General features: G+C 32.0%; 1 protein-coding gene across 1 annotated transcript in view; it reads right to left on the bottom strand.

The window, feature by feature from the left end:
- The window catches only part of LOC128991689 (guanylate cyclase D-like), a 136,195-nt gene that overhangs the window by 54,421 nt on the left and 59,560 nt on the right, over positions 1-22,214 (bottom strand). Inside the window, exon 3 of the mRNA XM_054414789.1 lies at positions 204-327. Within this exon, the coding sequence (XP_054270764.1) occupies positions 204-327 (124 nt within the window). The remainder of the gene's footprint in view (positions 1-203; positions 328-22,214) is intronic.

The raw sequence follows: 22,214 nt of genomic DNA, 5'->3' as shown, positions 1-22,214 counted from the left end.
AAATAACCCATCCTCTCATTCCACTATACAATCACCCTACAGTATTTCTTTTAATTTTAGATTTCTTAACAAGTGATTTTGGGAACATTTCTATGTCAATAACGGTAGAAGAACATTATTATTTGTCAGAGAAACATATTTACAATTTTATTAATTGATTCATATAACCTTATTTACCCATAAAATACAGATTATTCACTCACCTGAGGTGACGATGGAGGTGTGTTTCCACCGGAAGTGTTTAAATATTTCAGGTACAGCTGCCACCATCACTTCCGCCGGAGGAGACAGACGTACGAGGGGGTTGTCTTCCGTCGGGTGAACCACCTGAAAGTGACGACTTGTGAACGTGACGTCATGAGAGAGGAAAACTCTTGCTGAGGGATACCAAAATTTTACTATCAAAGTCATTTGTATTTAGTTTTACCACTATTAACTTTCAATTTTATTTCCAAGTAATTCATTTGACATAAAAGTGGAACATCGAGAAATTATGCACTTTTACTGTAAAGCAAACTTCACACCAGATATAAATGCATTAAATGGTAACAAAAATACATGATAATTTATTTTAAAATGAAAACAGACTCTTAAATCTGTTAAATAGTGCTCTATAAGCAATATAATGCATGAGATTTTACAGTGAAACAATAAATTACAATGAGAATATTTTAGCGGGAAAGTGCTGGTGGTGGCAAAGAGGGGTGTTTGTAATTTATTGCTGAATTGTTAATGGCTCTCTAAGTGTGCGGTGTATTATATGGAGTATTTGTGGGAGTTTATGAACATTTTGATTGTTAAGTATATAAATCTGATTTGTACAATGGGTAGAAAACACACTAACAGGAAACGATTGTCAAATAGAAAGAAATAAAAATGTTTAACGATTTTATTCCGTATGATAAGATGTGTTAGTAATTTAAAAATAATATAAAATTTAAATTTTTTTTAAATGCACGTCTTTTTTAGCTAAATAATACACCAAAAGGGAACTGGTAACGCAAGGATATATTTGAAATATATGCATAGTTTTAACTTTGCATGTAGTAAAAAAATAAAAATCATTATCTTTTAAAGCTGTTTAAAAAAAATAAAATTGATTCTCTGGAAAAACACATTAACCACAGCCAAATGTTTAGTTGTTCTTATGATATTTACATAGCTATAAGACCTTTTCATGACTTTACAACCACAAAGATTGGATTGATATTATTAATAGTAAATTGTTATTATCAGTTTTCAACATACCTAAATCTGGTTCCAAGAGGGATCTATTTTCTTTGATCAAGTCACAATTTTTATATTACATGATAGCCTTCGTTAGTTCGACAGGAACCAAACATTTTAATTTAAAAAGTATTAGTGTAAGATAATAAAAATAACTCGCTTCAAACAGAGTCACATTCTATAGGCTGTCATAGTGTACAGTAAACATTCTCTATTTGTAAAATTGTATGGTAAATGGAAAACCGGAAACTGTACAGACCTGTAATCACCTGCACGTTGTTGATTTCCGTAGTTGCACAATGTATGGATAACAAGAGAGAGACAATTCAACGTTGGAAATGATGATGTAAAGTTCTATCCTGTGTTATAGTTATAGAACAGTTGAAATCATTAATGTTTCAATGTAATAGTTGACTATTTTACAAAAGAAAAGAATAACTGATATCCACATATTTTAACAGAGCAGTTTTAAGAAATGTTTAGAAAGGGATGTAAGTGAATACACGAATCACGTTTAGTTTGGTAGTACCAGAATCAAATAAACTCCTTTAACATATTTTTAGGATTAATATACAAAATCAATTGTAGGAAACCAGGGGTGCATGACTCACATTTAAAAAATATGACGATTGTTTTATCATTGTCAAAAGTTGAAGTTGGTTTGAATCATTCAGTTCAATGGTGGAATTCAATTTACGCCAGTACACCATGGTAAAATTTGAATAATAAAGAAGAAAATTTAGAGACTATATGCAGTTTTTATCAAATATTATGTAAAGAAATGTTTTGAACCTTAAGCACTTTAGTACTTAATAATTGTTTTGTAACATATCCATCCAACTTAAATGGAAAAGCAATAGCGTCTGGTTTGGTTCAAAGAACTCAAGTTGATAATTCGAAAAGTTGTTTACAGCAACAGCAGAAACTGGCTTTGTCAACAACACTCAAGACGAAACATGTTCAGATAGATCTATAAACTTAATCTATCAAATCTCTGGAAAGTTTCTGTCCAGCAAGTGGTGGCTGTCTTCTTTCATAACTGATATTTTGGTTGAAAGATATTTCATACGATTGTTAACTCGATGTATCGATCGGTACCGTTATTCGTTATGACAGATTTTCTTACTCGTGGACTGTTCTTTCCTCTGTTTATGAATTATGTTTTCGTCTTAATAACGTATTACATAATGAAATAAATGTATAATTTCAAATTCTTTGTTTGTTCATATTTGGTAACGGTTGACTTAACAATGTAAAACTACAAACTAACTATACACAATTTCTAAAGGAAAGTGTTATGAAACAATAATGTGTAGCTCTAGGAAGTCGACAACGTGGGTTTTCCGCAAAAGGGACACTTTAACAAATCCTTTATGAGATTAACTATTTAAATTCATCAAACTTAACAGTTTCATATACTGTATATCGCACATTATACAGGGTGACAAAAAAGTCTGGAAACGGCTTGATATCTTTTTAACTAAATTCGTTAGAAAATTCAAACCTTTCACATCAACTTGTATGTATGAAAACTACTTTTTGCAAGCATTACCATTTTTGTACCACCACCAAGACCGTGTGGTGGTTTTTTGTTCACCAGGGGACGGCCCATGAGGAGTAGGTACATAATCTTTAATGTAAGCGTAGGTTGATATGCACATCATTTTAAAGGTCTGGTCAAGTGGAGTTCATTGCCGGAAACCGCGTCAAAAAAGGTTCATCCACTACAAAATGGCGGCATTTCAAAGTTCTTGCGGAATATACCTGCACAGGCCTTAGTAATGGTAAATACTCATAGTCAAAATTAGCCGGGAAATCTGAAACCCGGTTAAATTTGTTTTTAAGATTGAATAAATGAGCTAGTTGACTTTAAAATACAGTTTCAGCTCTCAAGATAATGTTTAATACAAGTATTTACCAATATTAAGGCCTGTAAAGGTATATTCCACAAGAACTTTGAAATGCCGCCATTTTGTAACGAATGAACCTTTTGAGATGCAGTTTCCGGCAATGAACTCCACTTGACCAGACCTTTAAAATGATGTGCATATCAACCTATGCTTACATTAAAGATTATGTACCTACTCCTCATGGGTCGTCCCCTGCTGGAGGTAAAAACATGAAAATGCTTGGAAAAAGTAGTTTTTATACATGTAAGTTGATGTGAAAAGTTTGAATTTTCTAACGGATTTGGTTAAAAAGATATTAAGCCGTTTCCAGACTTTTTGTCACCCTGTATACCTAAGTTTACCGGGGTGTTTATTTCCATTGCACAAATTGGATTACCAAATTTTTAATTATGTGAAAATATGTTTGCCAATAATGGAAGTCTTAGGACAAGATATGTAGAAAACCACATTTTACAAAAGTATGAAATAAAAAAAAATTACAAACTTTGGAACTAGATTTAATGTTGTCCAAACTGAAATCAGAAGACGTATCAAGTTGAATATAATTGAGTGACTTTACTAATAACACTTTACAATATATGTACTGAACTCGTTAACCGTTAGTTATAGTACGAGGTCCTAGAAATATAAATAGTAAAAGGTAGTAAAAAGGAAACAATTATTTATTCAATGGAAGTACACGATTAAATTAACCAAAAGTGTAATGGTAATAGAATTGCTCCAGAAAATAACGCCCTGCTATTAGGCCAAACTGCAAATAAATATTTAATGCATAATACATATGCTTATTTGATGACAGTAATAATGTTTAAACGTGCTACCCGATACACTGCAAGGTTTATATTCACTGTCAGTTGAACGACATTATTTACTCGTTTATATTTTATTATTTTCTACCATTTAAAGGAAAGTATTTAGTTTATAAAATGGCTTACTATTCATTCAGTACTAAAACCCCATACAATAGAATAGTATGACTAAGTATTTTTTGAAATAAACTTGGCAGAAATCAGGGATAACCATGAATTATTAATACTGACTTTAGACCAAATAGTTTGTTCATGATTGGGTTATTAAAACAAAACTTTTGCTAGCACACAAACTCATTTAAAAATTTAAAATATACATTTATTTGCAAAATCTCTGTTATGTTAGGTGTTATAGTATTAAATATCAAAACTATAGTACATGTAGTATATGTATGCAGACTAAAATAAAAAAGTTTACAAAAGTTACGCTTGTTGCCATGGCAACAAAAATAAATGTTCTATATGGGTGCAATTTAGGGGAAATAAGCTGTGTAGAGTCAATAGATTGCTATGAAAACAACAAAAATTGCTTTATATTGGTAGAGAGTAAAATTGTAATAATTCCTATAAATTTCTGTGTAACTATGAGTAAAAACGTTCTTATAATTTTTTTTTTAAATTTCAACTTTAATATAGCATTTTTTGTGAAGGAACAATTCACACCCTGGTCTTGTTACTATCTGATTTCGACTGTCTGCTATGTAGCAACATAATTGATAAGAAAATGAAAAACGTCCGTTTATGAAGACATACATTAAGATGGTATGACCATATCAAGAAGAATGTGTGGAGCAGGAAGAAACCCGGATGGCGGAGTACTGTATATAGAAGAGTGGAGGAGGCTAATGCACGAAGAAAAAAATTAACTGACTTGTGACGCCCAGCAGTAAGTAAAAAACATGACAGAAAACATAAAGGGGTTACATTGGAGAAATTACTTATGGCAAAAGTTATATTTTTCAGCAGCAGTTAATAAATATGACTAATCTATTTTGAATTGTTTAGTTGGATTTTTGGATTTTGATTATGATCTTAAATTTTATAACGGTTATAATAATGAAGGAAGAATTTGTAAAAAACTTTGGCCACTGTGATCTTATATCCAGCATGACCATTACAACTGTAAATTGCAGCTTAAATACCACACGTCTTCAAGCGTGTGGATGATGAGGTCATCATCTGACGTCATCAGCCTAACAACACAAATGGCGGTCATCAGGCCTGCCAACACTAACCATCTCGGCAATTAATGTCAGGCATAAAGTTTCATTAAATTAATATTTTTCTATTGAAATATTATGAAAAGTAATACCTTCCTTACATGGTTATCTTGTTGGCTGTATTTTTTGTAGTGAACGCGTTTAAAATTGGAACTCGTTGATACTATCTTTTTTTTTTTTTTTTTTTAGGGAGAGGAGGGAAAATGCTTTTACGCACACAGGTAGCCAGCCTGTAGTGTGAGACTACTGAAATTATCAGACTACTCACTAAAAAACCCCCTCTACTCTGTTGGACACAGACCTGGAATTGTTTGTCACATTACTTCAAGTCAGGCCAACATGTGACCTAAGCCCTCAGGGCTCGCACCGTTTCTGGCATTTTGATTCTTTATGACCTACACCGCATCCCGGTCAAGGTCGATCTTCTTGGCGCGGAGGATACCCTGGATATAATGTGACACACAGGTCCAATTGTCCTCACCCTCCGTCATAATCGGTATGACCGTGTCCACCGACAGCAGTCCTATTAACTGTTGAGCCTCCAGGCGGGGCCTTTCCCAGCGCTGGCAGTGGAAAAATGTATGTTCCACGTCATCGAGAATGCCTGGGCAGTATATGCAGTCGGGAGACACGGCTTTGCCCATCCTGAACAGGTACGACCGGAAAAAGCCGTGTCCCGTCAGAAATTGGGTGAGGTAAAAGTCCACCTCTCCGTACCGCCGATCAACCCAAGGTTGGACTTGCTGTATCAGTCGCCTGGTCCAGAGTCCCCGTGTCTCCTGTTCCCAGCCCTCCTGCCACAGCTGGTAGGTGCGGGTGCGTTCCTCTGTTCGTGCCTTATTATGAAAAGTAATACCTTCCTTACATGGTTATCTTGTTGGCTGTATTTTTTGTAGTGAACGCGTTTAAAATTGGAACTCGTTGATACTATCTTAGAGGGCATTTGTTTTAAAACTGTGTGTCCATTGAATTCTCTATTTTCCATTATTGTAAAATTAGCCATTATCAAATTGGTTTTGACTTTAGTATGTATTTTATTAATAAGTTAAATGAAAAGTAATTCACAATGAAACTTTTTCTCTCTATTGCTTATATCTTAGATGGATAAACAGTGTTCATTTGACGATATAAACGTATTCCTTCTAAGATAAATATCAAACAAGTACTCAAAATATTAATTACTATTGTCTAAAGATTAAACCTTTTCTCCTTAATATTCAACATCGAAAACATATATAAACTGATGAATTCTTCTGTAACGATGTTGATCATGAGAGATTGGTTCTCAAACTTGTGACGTGTCAACCGTCACCGCCATATCACTTATCACACGTCACAAACTTCTTATCAGTTCCAAAGTTTTGCCTTTGTCACAAGTTGATTTTGAAGTTCACATCAGTAATTTGAATTAACATCTTTTTCTCACACTATTATGTTGCCTGCCATAACTGACGTAAAAATAAGAAAATGTCAAAAACTATTTCGTTTTTAGGAATTTTCAAGTATGTATATTAAATATAAATAATTTCTTGATCAGCATTGTACGTTTTATTTTCCATATGTTCAATATACAAGTGTAAGTTTTTTTCAAACAACCTAACATGGTATTTTTATATCTCTATCATGACGGTTAACACAAAAATGATCGGAGCTTTATTTATAAGGTCTTAAAAATATATTTTAAAATAATGATCCTTTCAATTACTGTAGAAAGGATTGTTTCAAAACCTTTTGAACAGAGCGTAAGTATAAAGTTTTAGTATACGAGTATTTCAAATTAATGTTTAAGTATGGTAACTGATATTATTGGATTTTTAATCGTATTAAGACTTAAGTGTTTTGGGTGCGCTCAAAATAACGAACATTATAAATTTTAACCCCTAACACACACTTAAATAACGTTAAACGTTAAATAATTACGTATAAGGTGCTTTAAATAGTACTCTAAATCAACTAACTACAAACCTAGAGCCTAAAAGTCATCAAAGAGATTATATTGGCGAATTGTGGTATTAAATACCTAACGTCATCATGTGTACAGGCTGTGAGATCGTCAGTGACGTCATCAGCTTAACAACGCAATAATGACGGTCATCAGGACTGCCAACACAAACCACGAAGCAGATAAATGTCAAACATTTAGGTAGGTTTCATTTTATATCAGGTATTGTAGTCTTCACTTTTACCTGGAAGTGTAAGTTTCCTATGGTCTTTTGTTTATGAGGTATTTTAGTTAAAGTAGATAATTATCTTTTGATTTACTTGGAAAGGTAGGAAAATATTGGTACTTGTGAATTTTTCATTAGAAATAAAATGTAAATTACTGGTCTGATTCATACGTTTTACATGATGTTGTATGTTCTGTACATGCTTTACAGAACATTTAACGGTGTACATATTCAAAGTAAAATTAATAAACAAATATTAAGTTAATCAATAAGAAAAAGTATTGTGGAAGAACTTCAATCCTAACAAACACAATACAAAAATTGTAAATGATTATCTATATACAGTATGATTTAAATACAATTTGAGTTGATAACGAACTGTCCAAGTTTATATTTTACCAATAAATAAATATTTTGACGTAGAAGAATAAAATCATGCAATGACTTAGATTTACGCTTCTCTAACAAAGTTATAACTTCAAGATTGGTTCGTAAACTCGTGAGATGTCAAACCGCCGCAAATATCACATATCACACATCACAAACTTGCCCCAAACTTTTAGTCATAACCAAAGTTACTCGTTAGCCAGAAGTCACTTGGGAGATTTAAAGCAGCGTTAATGTATTGTGTTATAGGACATTTTAAATTCTAAATAAAAGAGTTCAATTTTGACAACTTTTCAAGAAATCAGTTACATTTTTAGCAATTAAAATTAAAATAAACACTATTAAAAACACATTTTAATGATTATTATTTCCAAAAAGTTATTCCTATTTAAAGTCGTATGTAACATTTCATAAATATATTTTGAATAGATTTTGAATACCAAAGAAACAAAATTGCCAGTATATTGCTAAAGAGGGGTTTTTGAACAAATATTCTTGTCGTTAGTTTTATTTCAACTCATAAAAAGTATTTCTAATCTGTTTGTATTTACTTACGGGCCACCCTGTATTTTAGAACTGTATTTTCCAGAAATATAGATAACAACCACAAAACCATACTTACACACAATTAACGGACACAACACAGGATGTAAACACATAAACATGTTGAAACACATGTTTTGTTTCTGCGTTTTGACGCTTGCAGGATATACGGTCTAAATGTTATCAACGAGAATTTATTTACAATTGAAAATTACTGGAAAGAATTATCATTATGATGAAAATATAAATTATATCTGTTCATTAAATACATACATGTAACAAAACTGACCTTATGAAATCAGGAAGTAGATTCCAAATTATTCAAATTTGTTAGAATAAATGTTGAAACTTTTCTTAAATATAGCGGGGGAACGAAATGTTTATTTGTAGGATCCTCACTGCGCTATATTTAAATCTGACTTATATGACTTCAAATAATTCATATAGTTATGTTTTCCAGTATTCTAGTTATTTAAGAAATTATATTACACAACCTATCTTGCTGGAGCTTGCTTTAAAACACATTTATCAAAAGTATTTCCTTTTTATTTTTTCAATAACTTGATTAAAGTGTGTCTATGTAACTAAATAGTTATAGTGTTTTCATTTAAATTCGGAGGTTACTAGATTGATTTCTTATCCAACACTTTGTCTTTTGACTGTCAAGAAGCTGTGCTTTCTAAGAAATAAACGGCATTTTATAATACCAAAACCAGCGATTGAGCTGTCCATAATAAAATAAAACATAAAAAATACAATATTGGCATAGAGAGACGACCATAATTATAGGCTACTTTATTTCGGAACAAACACTGTAAAAAGTTTTCATGATAAAAAACTTAATACAATATAATCTTAGTTTGTTGAAACACAGCATAAAACATGTATGTTTCTATGGTAGATTCATATCTCAAGACCAATCAATATGTTCATGTGAACGAAGACGCCAATACGTCTGTGTGGCGTATTTATATCTCTGTATAATTTTATGCTTCTTTCGAAGCCTGTTGGGCAAGTTTACATGCGCAAAATCTGCTTTACAACAATGTAGAACTGTGGTCTCCTTTACATTTAGACAGGATGATTGGATATTAAAGTATAAAGTAAACATGTCTTAACTACGATAGGACCCATACAATTTTATACAAAATGCACGTCATTATTGTGTTCTAATTTCTTTAGTCCTAAACTATTTATGTAAACGTTTTTCAAAACCTCAGTTTTAGATTGCTTTTTGGCAAACCAGAAAAGTGTATCAGTAGAATTTTTTCATCCTCACATCTATTGGGATACTTATTACGTTGAAAGTAATATCTTTTGGTAATTCGTAAAGTCTTAGTCATGAGCGGTATAGGCTTGCCTAAGTTGTAATTTTGTAGAAAACTGTGATATTTATTTATTGATGTTCTGATTTGTTTAGCTATTTTAAGAAGCATCTAATTTTACATCCCGGACCTACTCTACTACCCAACAACTCTAAACTAGTAGATTAAGAAAGAGTGATATAGTTGATCGCTGAAGAGAAGTGAAGCTAAATTTATTGAAGATCCGGCTATTATATTAATCACTGAAGTGTCATTTAAAATAGAGATTTTATTTTAGTGAATGCTATTCTTTTGTGCATTTTCGTTTGATCTATAACAGCTTTTTAGGTGACGTTAGAACTCCTAAGAATCTAACTGCAAACCTCCTAATCCTTAATGTCACTCCCAAAAAGGAAATGATTGTAATATCTCCATGAAACATTTATTCACTTAAAAAGGTATTCCACTTTTGTTTTGTGATGATAAATCTTTACTAGTCTCGATGAGTCCCTCATTTCGATTGGAAAAGTTGTATTATTCATCGCAATAAATACATGATTGAATCGATATTAACGTTCTAGGGACCTTAGTATTATTATAGATGGACATGCGATAATATATAAATGAAAGTTAAACCACTAATTCTGCAAAAAGTTTTGAAATATGAACATTTAAAAATTGCTGCATGATCAAATGTACATATCTGACACACCAAACAAAGCATTTTGTTATACAACTTGTAACACTGATGTCAACAATGCACAATAATTTGGTTGGAACACGTGGCATTATGAAATGTCCTTAAACCCTTAACTAGCTTTGAGTATAATATAACTATGGCCCTAAAAAAGTCAATAATTAGGGGCGTGTAATTCATTTTAATTAATGCATATTATCCTTTGAGTATAAAATACAACAATGTTACCCTTTGAACGCGGGGAAGGGTTATGAGAATAGTTTTGCTTGTTTAATGATGCATGACGAGTTAATTAGTAACCGGAAAACATCACTCAAGATATAATGTAAAGGGATAAATATTATGATTTAGAATTATATAACTTTGTTTTAGGATTTGTATAACTTTTTCTCAGACTAAACGACTTAACTTTAATTGACTCGCCTCTAAATTATTTAAATTACATTCAACGAGTACCAAGATTTGCTGCTACAGTAAAGGAAAAACTATTTTGTTGTCAAATGTTTTTATTATTGTATAAAGTAAATATATTTCACCAAATTGTCACAATATACTTTATTCATAAACTCACAAACTACATTAACGGTTGATTTTTATCCATAAGAATAACATGAGAATTTTAATCCACTTTGTTTGGATATTTTCTATAATCACACTTGATAAATTGAAATGAGTGATCTTTGATAAATGCATTGGTTTTAAACTTTGGCCTTGCCACGAGGACCAAGCAATGATAACCTTTCTGTTTTATTATTGAGAGTTAAGAAAGGAAGCCGCAGTAACAATTAAAAGTAGGAAGTATACTTACAAGTAAAAATATAACTATATAATTTAAATTCAATTTTGTCATTTCAACCACATTATGTTCTTATGCATCACTCTCTCTAGTTAACTTTCAGAAATTTATTATTTCCATTAAGTTTTTGTTGCTTATCATGATTGGTACCTTACATGACTGTGGCTTGAATTCTGGCAAGGGGAAATTCGCTAAAAGTAAATATAAAAAAGCCGTATTATTATAAATCTATCTTATGGAACATATTTGAACAAATAGAAGAGGGTAAAAACTGAACTGAAAGTCCAGATAGGAACATAAAATTATGCTACGCATAAATTCGTTCCATTGACAAGGCCCCTAAAACACAAGTCTGTAAAATGTACATTATTGTGGGTAACTGCAATATGTTTTTTAACGCAAACATTTAAGATTTATCAACTAAATTCAATGCAGTATAAAGCTACCGTATAAAAGTAATGTATTTCTTTTTAATAGGAAACCCTTAGTAATAATTAAATTACTAATACAAACGTAACAATAAATTAAATTATTAAATTATTAGTTGCAAATAACGGAATTGTAACATTTGTTATAATCGAGAAACCTAAGAGTTTGATTGAAAATGTTTTTATAGTTAATGCAATATTGAGATTACAGTCACTAATGATGCAGGTTTAATGCATTTTTGACTACAATGTCTTTTTCATAGCAATTAGGTAAAATAACAAAGTGGTATACGGTAGGTTAATCAAAGAATTTTTAATAACACGATCTAGCTTTGGAGTTCTTGGTTTTAAGGTCTCCGATAGATGACTTATCTTCTTTTTGCAAATAAAATTTACTCTACTATTTGACTTGAAACGGTAGTTAAACAGCCTTTATGTACTCTTATTATAAATACAGAGTCAAATTGATAAGTTGGAACGCGCAGTTCCTCAGTAGTTTCTGCAGTTAAGTTGTCAAACTTTAAATTGCCGCTGTTGCAAGTATTAATCGTCCTGTTGGATTTGCTTGCTTCTTTCATCTCAGTTTATTATTGAAAAATCATTTATCGGCACAAATAATTATTTATGAGTTCTGTATTTTTCAATGTTCATGTTGCTTTACTTGTTTAAATTAGGTTATGCCTTTATTTTTTTCATAATTTTAAACTAAATAAGGAATTATGAAAGTTAATCTTAATTTATATAGTTTTGATTCAATTACTTTAACAATGTTGTAATGAGACACATAAAAATAAATAATTGAAATCTTCCTCTTTAGAAGTATTATAGTTATGCAAGATATTCGTATAACCCATCTAGATATTTTAAAAGGTTGAATTCCCTGTTAAAATTCCCTGGGTTATTCAATTTAGCTTTAAAAAGTGCTCTTAAAGAGTGAAACAACAACAACCTGGTGTAGAAATAGGAAAAAGGGTAAATATTCTAGCTTTTGCAGATGATGTGACTCTATTAGCAGAGGATGAAATTGGTTTAAAAACTCTCACAGAAACTCTAACTAAATAACCTAGATTAATAGGCTTGGAAATCAGCGATGAAAAGACAAAATACGCTATAGTTGGATGACACTTAGAAGATGTTGACTTGGAACAATCCTTACAAGTTGAAGACTATAAATTCAAAAGAACGGAAGAGTTTAAGTACTTAGGAGTGACCCTAGACATTGGGCCCTTAAATCACTGTTAAAAAGTATACTTTTGTCAAGGAGAACCAAAGAAAACTTTATAAAACTCTATACAGCCATTAGCACTCTACGGATCTGAAACCTAGACATTAATGAAGAACAACGGAAATAATAGTTTTTGAAAACAAAATACTATCTAAGAATTATCTACGATCCCATAAACGAAAATGGGGTGTGAAGGATCAGAACAAACAAAGATTAAGGGAAATCTATACAGAACCAGACATAAAGCACAAATAAAAAGTAGGAGACTGAGATAGGGGTCATGTGAAGAGAAGAGAAGATTCTACGCTAAGAATGGTTTCTGAAAATCTCTTTCGGGGAAGACGACCCCTAGGACAACCTCGGCTAAGATGGCAGGACCAGGTGCGAAGAGACATAGAATGGATGGAAGACAGAGAGAGGTGGTGACTTGTTGGTGAGTCCAAAAACCTACTGAGGTTTGAGTGGCCACATAGGTAAGGTAAGGTATATGTATCTGCAAACAAGATAGTCACCACCCTTAGATAGCGAAGAAGCCATAACATTTTCTTCATTTATATCCCAATACCAATTAGTGCACCTAATTCAATTGCTTCGGTCTTTTGCAATTGACTTTTTGGACATAAATATTTGGAAATTCGTCAATCAAACATCGTTATAGTTTTAATTTAGTAATGTATACACAAAAAGTGATCTCCTTTTTATATTATGAGAGAGTTTATGCGAACTTTTTTTTAAATTGCAGCCAAATGTAAGCTATTTTGCTTTGAGAAACAAATAGTTAAAACCCCCGCAATGGTGAAAACTTATTAATTTACTCTGAAACAACAAAGCCTACTGAAATATCGACAGTAAATATTATGAGGAAAGTTGAACAAGTTTCGAAGCTACCGATCACAAGATATTACGTTTATTAACGACTTAAGTTTCCTTCATCGAAGATGAAGCTGAACTTGCCAGCTCAATGTTGCAAGAATGCTTCAATAGCTTCTTGAGTCGATGAGTATGTTGTTTTATCAGTATAGTCACAGAAAAGTTGACATACTGATGGTAAGTATAAATTATTACTAGTGAATGTAATATTCATTTTTGCTGGGATTTTGAACTTAACTACTACTACACTACTACTTAACTACTACACTGTTCAAAATAATTTACTTCACATACATGCATAAATTTGAGATAAACAATCCCTTTTAATATTTCCTGAATTCAGTTTATATTCCATTCGTACCAAAAGTATACACTTATAATATGATTCAGTGTATTTTTTTTCCTTTACGTTATATTGTAAAGAATTACGAGAAAAATATTATTAATGCAATGATAGGAATATTTTGATCATGTTGGATTTTAAGTATTGCAATAATGTTCGATATGTTTCAGACTATACAATATTTTTTTTAAACACCGAATTTCAAGTGATAAAGTGTTCGATTTGTTTTCAATCCAAACTGATTGTTTTTATAGAAATAGGCTAATCAGTTAAATAGAAAAATATTTTGTTTCAACACATCTATCCATCTATACTATTATAAAGATGAGGTGGTGTTTGTCTGTGTGTGTGTTTGTACGAGGTAAACTCAAAAACTACTGAATCGACTGGGGTGAAATTGGGCAAAAAAGCTAGAGCTCCAGATACATATCTTAAAGATACTATTCCCGCTTCGATATTGACCTAGGAAACTGCCCCGTGGGCTTTCAAAGTTCTTAGGTGAGAGTTTTAAAAGTAAATATTGATTGGTATCCATGGAAACAAAAAAACGAGAACCTATATTTTTTATATAAACGAGCAGAACTACTATCAAATGCTCTTTATTTCACCATTACACACAGTTGACTTAAACAAATTTAATACTGAAATTAAAAATGTCACTCACTAAATGTCGTATAAATACGATGTTCTTTATTGTTGCATTGTCATACACAATTCTTTCCACTTAATCCTCTTCCATAAAAGCTTTACTCTAAAAGGCTTTCGGTATCAGAAACTGTTCCCTAAAGCCGACTTTGATACAAGACTCAAAGAAAAGTAGATTATGAGAAGCGGTAAATATTGCAGTACCTCTCACAGTTTACCACGCACATTCCCAGCTTTAAAATTAATGTAATAGAAGCCGGAGTTAAATAGTTGTATTTGAGTTTTCATGTAGGACAAGCTATGTTAATAATTTTTCAAGTTGTTTGCTAACATTTTTATCAATTTTTGTCCGAGTTCAACTAAATATTTGAAACGCACATTAGCAACGTGTTCCTGATTCAATTTATGTCATAAAATATTGAGAAATGACGATGATATGTTGGCCTAATATAAAATGAAAAAGGTACTTTTAATCTAAATGGATTTTGAAATAAAGAGCTAATTGTGCTGAATTTCACGAATAAATTCATACGATATCCAATAATTAATTTCACAATTTAACCTACGTTGATTCTGAGATAGGGAATCATGGGATGTACTATTCTAAATTTGGACACTGTTTGCGCAGTAAAAACAGAGTTGGTGAACATTTTTGTGCGCTCAAGCAAACGTTTCAATCCCAAACTTATTCGTTTTGGCTTTATTACTGTCCATCTGTCTTTAGCTGTTCGTTGCACTTTCTGAAATAATGCTTTAAACTTTAACTAATCCTAGATCACTCCCCTTCGAAAACATTTTTATGTTTGTTTTTTATTTGTTCACATGTTGTTGTTCACAATCTGCATTTGTGGTTCAAGTGTGTTCTTTGTGTTATGTGTGTGTTTTAAAGAGACTGGGACAGTGGCGTCGTCCTGTAATTCAGCTAGTAGGAAGTCACGAATTGTGCATATTATATGCATACACTGTGGATGCGATACTCCCTGGTGTGGATTAAAGTCCGCACGAGTGAGTACTACGACTATCCGCAGTACTATCCAGATAAGTAGACCAATTCGTTAATACCCAGGCAAAAATGTGGTGCAGATTCCACAATAAACTGCAGGTCCCTTACCATTAGCTGTATGGGTTATTAATTAACAGCTGTGTCTAAGGAATATGTCGGCCTTAGTCACTAACAAGACTACAAGATCGCGCCACTCATCCTACATATATATCCATACTTGGCTTGAAATCCCACCTACCTTGGTCGCCATTTCAAAGAAAAAGTAAAAAATGTTATGTGCTTAATCTGAACCATTAATTATTAGTGAGTATACGTGTTGTATGGATTTCATAACCATTATTATCCCAGAGACCGTTGTACCTAACCACAATAGGTTCTGTTGCGAGTATAGAAATATATTCATATTTCCTGATTATTAAAGGGAAAGACTAAACTTGTTTCAATTTTTTACACATACTTTCTTTCAATATTATATTCCGACAGATTCCAGACAAGCAACCCTGGAGGCTTGATTAATAATTTTCAGAGATGCAACTTCGATAAAGTTTGTTAAGCTAAGCACAGACACGACTTAAGTCTGCTTACTTTATGGATGTGCTTACGTCAATAAGTTAAGTGCTTCTGTTGACATTTTAATTTTATGTATCTATTCTTAACCTTTTCCAAACCTTAACTTTTCTCTAAATATTCAAATTTATATTTAAAAAATATAAATTGGTAAACACAATTTGCCGGAAACTTATGGACGAATATTGATAATATTTAGAGAAATTCTGTACCTATCAAAGATGCAGTTGGCTTTCAAAAAGTGTTAAATGTTATTCTTGTGAATTACAAATCCATCATAATCTGAGGACGGGGACACTAATTCTGTTTATATTGCAAATAAAATTTAAAAATGTTTTATGAAACCTAGATTTTTTTCTAAAGTCTGTAGATGATGATCTATAATCTATTTATAACTGTGCAATTAGTATATGCTATTAGATTACTGCTTGTTAGATGCTTTTTAGATTATTTACGGGAGTATATTTCGATGAGTATGACCTGGCCATGGCAAGACTTGCTTAAAGATATTCATATTTTATGAATGACAATGACACTTGAACATGGAACAACTTGGAACGGTAATAAACAGTTTAAAACTCAATATACGTAAAAAACTATTCTTTAAAAAATCTACAGATGTTAACATTTTTATAATATTTGAGACAGTTGTAGAGAGCGATAAACTAGGCCAGACAGTTGCAAAATAAAATATTATACAACCCGTAAGCATGGTATCATTATAGCCATCCTCACACTGAAGTGTTCTGGCCATGTGTTGGGTTATGGACCATCATTGTTGTAAAATACATGAGACATTCACAGAAAGCAGTAAACTAAACCAGATATCTGTGGAATGAAATACAATACAGCCAGTAAACATGAAGTCATTATTGTAATTCCAATAACTCATGATTGTATACATTTTTACTTGTTGTTTAGTGCTGTCATAAAAAAAGTATTATAACAAATCAATGCAATACGATAAATAAATTGTATGGTGGTGTGTTCAATATGGTATGCATTATTGAAAGTTAAGAGTAAAATATAATATTAATATAAGACTTACTCCTGTAAGTCGTCTACTGCACGCAATGCTATAAATACATTTGAACATGACTCTTAATTTCTTCTAATACTTTTAAATTACATTTTTTACTATGAAAAGCGTCTAAATTTCTAATGCGGCTTTGAAAAATCTTTTTAGCGTTGGAATATGTTTAGAAATATATAGCAGAATAACAAAATAGCGTGTAGAAAAACAATTGAAAATCAAATTTTGATCGTGGCTTTTATTGGCTCGTAATATTTTTTGTGGCTCGTATAATTCGTAGGTATAAGAAATATAATGCATGGTATTTTACTGTGAAACAATAAATTACTTGGAGAATATTTTAGCGAACAAAAGTGCTTGCGGTAAAGTGGGTTTGTTTGTTATTTATTACTGAATAGTTTACGGCTCACTAAGTGTATTATGTGGAGTAGTAACTTATAACCGCCATAGCTTAGTTTTATTATAACAGTAGAAATTATTTAGTGGAAAAAATGTAAAACAAATTTACGTTTAAATAAATACACTTATCATTATTATTTTTGAAATAAATTGCTATGGCAAGATACAAATGTGTTTACAAATGATATAATTTACAACTTATGGATCATTTGAGTCAGTCCGTGGTTCAGTCGGTAACGTGACAGCTGCACGTGGTTATTATTTATGAAAATGTCAATAACAGAAAAAAGATTCGCAAGAAAACCTGTGGTACCACCATTTGACTAATGCAACGAAGATCTTAAAATATTTTACAGTATATTGTATAAACCCAAAAATGGTTGTCTTTTGCATGTTATGCCTGCTTTTCACTTTCATTCTTATTTATTGCACGTATTTTAGTAGCCTATACCAAATTTGCTATGATGTATGTCATACACTTGAAATGATTCAGCCTATGTAATGTATTTTTGTTTTCTTTATACTGGATATGCTCTCCAATTTATTCTTATTATTGCTCATATTTATTACCTAATTATGCTATGATAAAGTGATTTAATCCTATTTAATGTATATTCGTATGTAAAAATGGTGTTACCGTTGAAAGAATAAATAAATTATTCAAACAATCTCCGAGGAGTAATTTTTCAAATTCAGTAATCTGTATAATAAACCAAATGTCAAATAGTCTGACTTTGTATTTAACAAACTTAAATACAACGTCATCAAGCGTTGGGTGCAATTACGTCATCAGTTTAACCACGTAGTGATGGCGGACATCAGGGCTGCCAACACCAAACTTCTCTGCGATTAATGTTAGACATTCAAGTTTCATTATCCACCTAGTATCGTTTTCTTTACAGTTGGAGTATTAACAGACAAAATTTACCTTTTATTTTGCTAAACTGATTATATCTTATGTTTACATATCGTTGACTAAAAACATTCTATGTGTTGAAATTCTTTTGCACTAATAACCAGAGTAATTATGTAAATTCGTGTTTAAATAATAAAATTTCACGGTTTATGGTATGCTCGAATTTATTATAAAGTATTAAATTAAATGTTAGCAACGTATATTGTGAAATTATATTGAAAATTGAATATTTTAGGAAAGATAATCTACAAATTGTTGGGTAGGAATCTTTTGATTAAGAAAAACTAGTTGAGTACTAGCTGGATCAAATCAATCGGTATATCCTTCTTTTAAGATATTGAAACAGCAAGATTGCTTCGTAAACTTTCGTCAAACTGTCATCGCTATTTCACATATCATAAGTTACAAACTTGTCTCAACCTTCATATCACATATCACATCCTAAGTTTCATCTTCACCAAAAGTCACGTTCGTACTGTATTTTTGTGCTGAATTCAATTAAAATATTTCCAATCAGTGTCATTTTGTAGCCTACCGCATTGACTTGGAAGTTAAATATTACACACAATAATACTCCTGATTTAGAGTTCTACAGAATATTTGTAGCAGCGTGATTGGATCGAATGAAGCTAAATATTTGTTGATTACCCGACAAATTTGGACGTTGAATAATAGTTATAGATTTGTATAATTAATTTGAATAATAATTATAATTTTTGTATATAAGCATTGTAAAAGATAAGATAAATTTCAAGGCACACTTTTTTATATATTTTTTTTACGCGCAATGACAACTTAGCTTACAAATGTTTTTCGCTGCATGTATTCAGATAGAAATAGGAGTACGCTCCGAAGTCGCGTATGAGAATGAACGAAGACAATTCCATGTAGGTGCCCCTTAACCCTGCCTCTGCGGCCCGCCGCAAGTTCGTGCGGCGACAGTGGCAGTGATGACCAGCGTTGCCAACACAATTTGCTCATTTTACCCGCAAAATCCGGTGGTAATCCCCGGAATTAGCCGGAATCAAGTCTTGATTACCCACCAAATCCCCTGAATTCAAATTTTAAAGATTTCGGCAAACTTTTTGGTAAAAACCTTGTTCTAACCACGTTGTTACGGTTCATTGAGAGAATTATTAATATTTATACCATTCTTTCTTATATTCAGCAAACCGTTCATCATTCATTTCAAGTTTTTTTAAGGCTACCTTTTTAACTGAAGTCAAATGAAATGTAATGAAATATCTATTTATGTAGGTAACTATTTATGCAAATATTTTTATCTTTCTGAAAGAGAGGTACCGGAACTCCATTCCACTGCATTCTCCCCAAATCGAGCACTGAATAACAGTAAGACTCTATCCCCTATATCAACCATAAAAGTTAAAAAAAAACATAACATTTAAAAGATTTTAAACCTTATGTGATGGCCCCTGGCCCTATCATAAATTGAAGAAATAATGTTAATTATAAAAGCTAGAGCAAGTAATGCAAGAGTACCCTAGGTCTATCGCGAATGGCAATTTGAGTACTGTGGTTAATTCGGAATTCTTATGAATAATATTCAATAGTTTGATGCCATAAAATGGTGTTAGTAACCCTTATGGGAAAGTGGACTGGTCCCAGATCTGGATTCTATATCTGGCCAGATCTGGGATGACATATCTGGACATATTCCAGATCTGGCACCCATATCTAACCAGATATGGAATTAGTTCAGATCTGGCATCACAGATCTGATCGTATCTGGCATCCAGATCTGACCAGATATGGAATATGAAATTGGTAAAATTTGTGTTTTAAGAGACAAACTAACATTTTATGTTATCCACACTTTATTCTCATAAAATCCAAGCCTAAAAAAGATAGTAACCATTGACAGAGAAAATGAAAAAAACTTTAACTAAATTAACGCATGAGTAAAAAAAATAGTTTTAATTTGTTTGGTTTGTAGAGTGTTGTTTATTGTAGGCCTTTCACAATCAATGTTGTTTTTGTGTCATATGGTTGCCAACCATTTGTTTTAGCATAAGTAAAGGACCATTAAAAAAAAGTATTAAAGTACTTAAGTTAGCCTACGATAACATTGTGTGTAGGCCTAACTTATCTATGGCTTACTTTTTTTATTATATTAATTAACTGGTGAACCCCTCTTGACATTTTCTTTAAAATATTCCAATTTTTTTACTTCATTGATAGATAGGCCTATGAGATCAATAAATGATTAAATCTGTAGGAACTGTTGTAGTCAGTCGAATTTCGTTTGGTAAAAGTTTTACCGAGCAAGACAATTTTTGGGAAATGTTCTTACAATTACGAGACCTAGATTCTCGTATTCGTAATGGCTTTCGTTACATTACGTGATTAGAAGTGGTCGTGGTGTAGTGGCTAAGTGATCGGAGTTCAATGCTAGAGTCCCTGGTTCAAATCCCGATCGGGCAAGTTCAAAACTTCTACTAACAGTTTTTTTCTCTTTTTAATTTTTATTGAATTTTTAATGCATAGTTCATTAGGTTTTAATGTTAAAACATCTTATAATCTTTTTTATTTTATAAAAATCATTTTCTTTATAAGTAATCTGTAACTCCTTCTTAAGGGAAGATGCAAAACAATGTTACTATTTAAAATGCATAACAATGTTATTATTTAAGTATTTTAACCTGTAGGACCATGTTACCAGAAGAATAGAAGCCTGTATATAGAAACAAATCAAGTACTGTAGGCCTACCTATGGAAATTGAATTTAAGGTAAAAATAACAAGATAAATATTTCAATTTGTTTTATTTGCAAGCATTTTTTATCTTGTTATTTCATTGTGTTTCAACCACTATTTCAATTGTGCAAAGACAGTCTGGAGGTAGCATAAATTAATGAGCCGGTTCGTTATAACCTAAACTTTACCTTCCTAATCGAACCTAACTTCAAAACACTTAATGCAGTCACAAATTAACATAAAACCCAACCTACCTTCCCCACATGCCTAACTAAGAGCTGATTATTTAGTTTCAAAACAATTTGATTTAATTCCGCATTGAGTCAAGTATAAACAGCTGTTTGCTTTGTTCACACAGTCCTCAGCCCACATTCGGACCCGTCCAGACCACGCCATACCTCCAGGCTACCTCGCCTACATGATAAATAGGTACGGTAAGTTGTATCGCCTAAAAGTGAACCGATTACGATAAGTTATCGCATATAGGGTTTAAGTTAAAGAAAAATATTTCATCTGATAAATTATCGTAGGCTAGGTTCTCTGCGAAACTGTTCCCCTGAAGATGGGTAACTTAATCTAAGTAGGTAGGCCTACTATAAGGACACAGATATATAGTAGCTAAAAGGAAGTTATAGGATACATTACTTTTTTAGGTCTATTTAGGTAAGTTAGGGTTATATTAAGGCCTACCTTTCTTAGTTTAAACTTTCTACCGTAGGCCTACATTCTTTGACGGTGAAAACACATTAAACACAGATTGTTGTATGAACAAATAAACATAGTACTGTGACATCATTAGACACAGATTTTTAACAAAACACTTGACAGGCCATACCTAGGCTAGGCAACACGGCCGTCTAGGCAATTAATGTAACAGACACACTTTACACAAAACAACGTTACATGACACAGCACTTCCTCGCTTCACCGCCTTCCTTCAAAAGTTTATACTGTTTAGGCTATATTTTGAAGTTAAGATTATCTACCTCAGCATTCTGATTGTCTGTCTA

This window comes from Macrosteles quadrilineatus, unplaced genomic scaffold (genome assembly GCF_028750875.1).
Source record: "Macrosteles quadrilineatus isolate MER2022 unplaced genomic scaffold, UCM_ALF_1.0 Scaffold_4__1_contigs__length_99947679, whole genome shotgun sequence".
Classification (NCBI taxonomy): domain Eukaryota; kingdom Metazoa; phylum Arthropoda; class Insecta; order Hemiptera; family Cicadellidae; genus Macrosteles; species Macrosteles quadrilineatus.
Note: the sequence above shows the minus strand (reverse complement) of the source record. Positions and strands in the feature narration are given on the sequence as shown.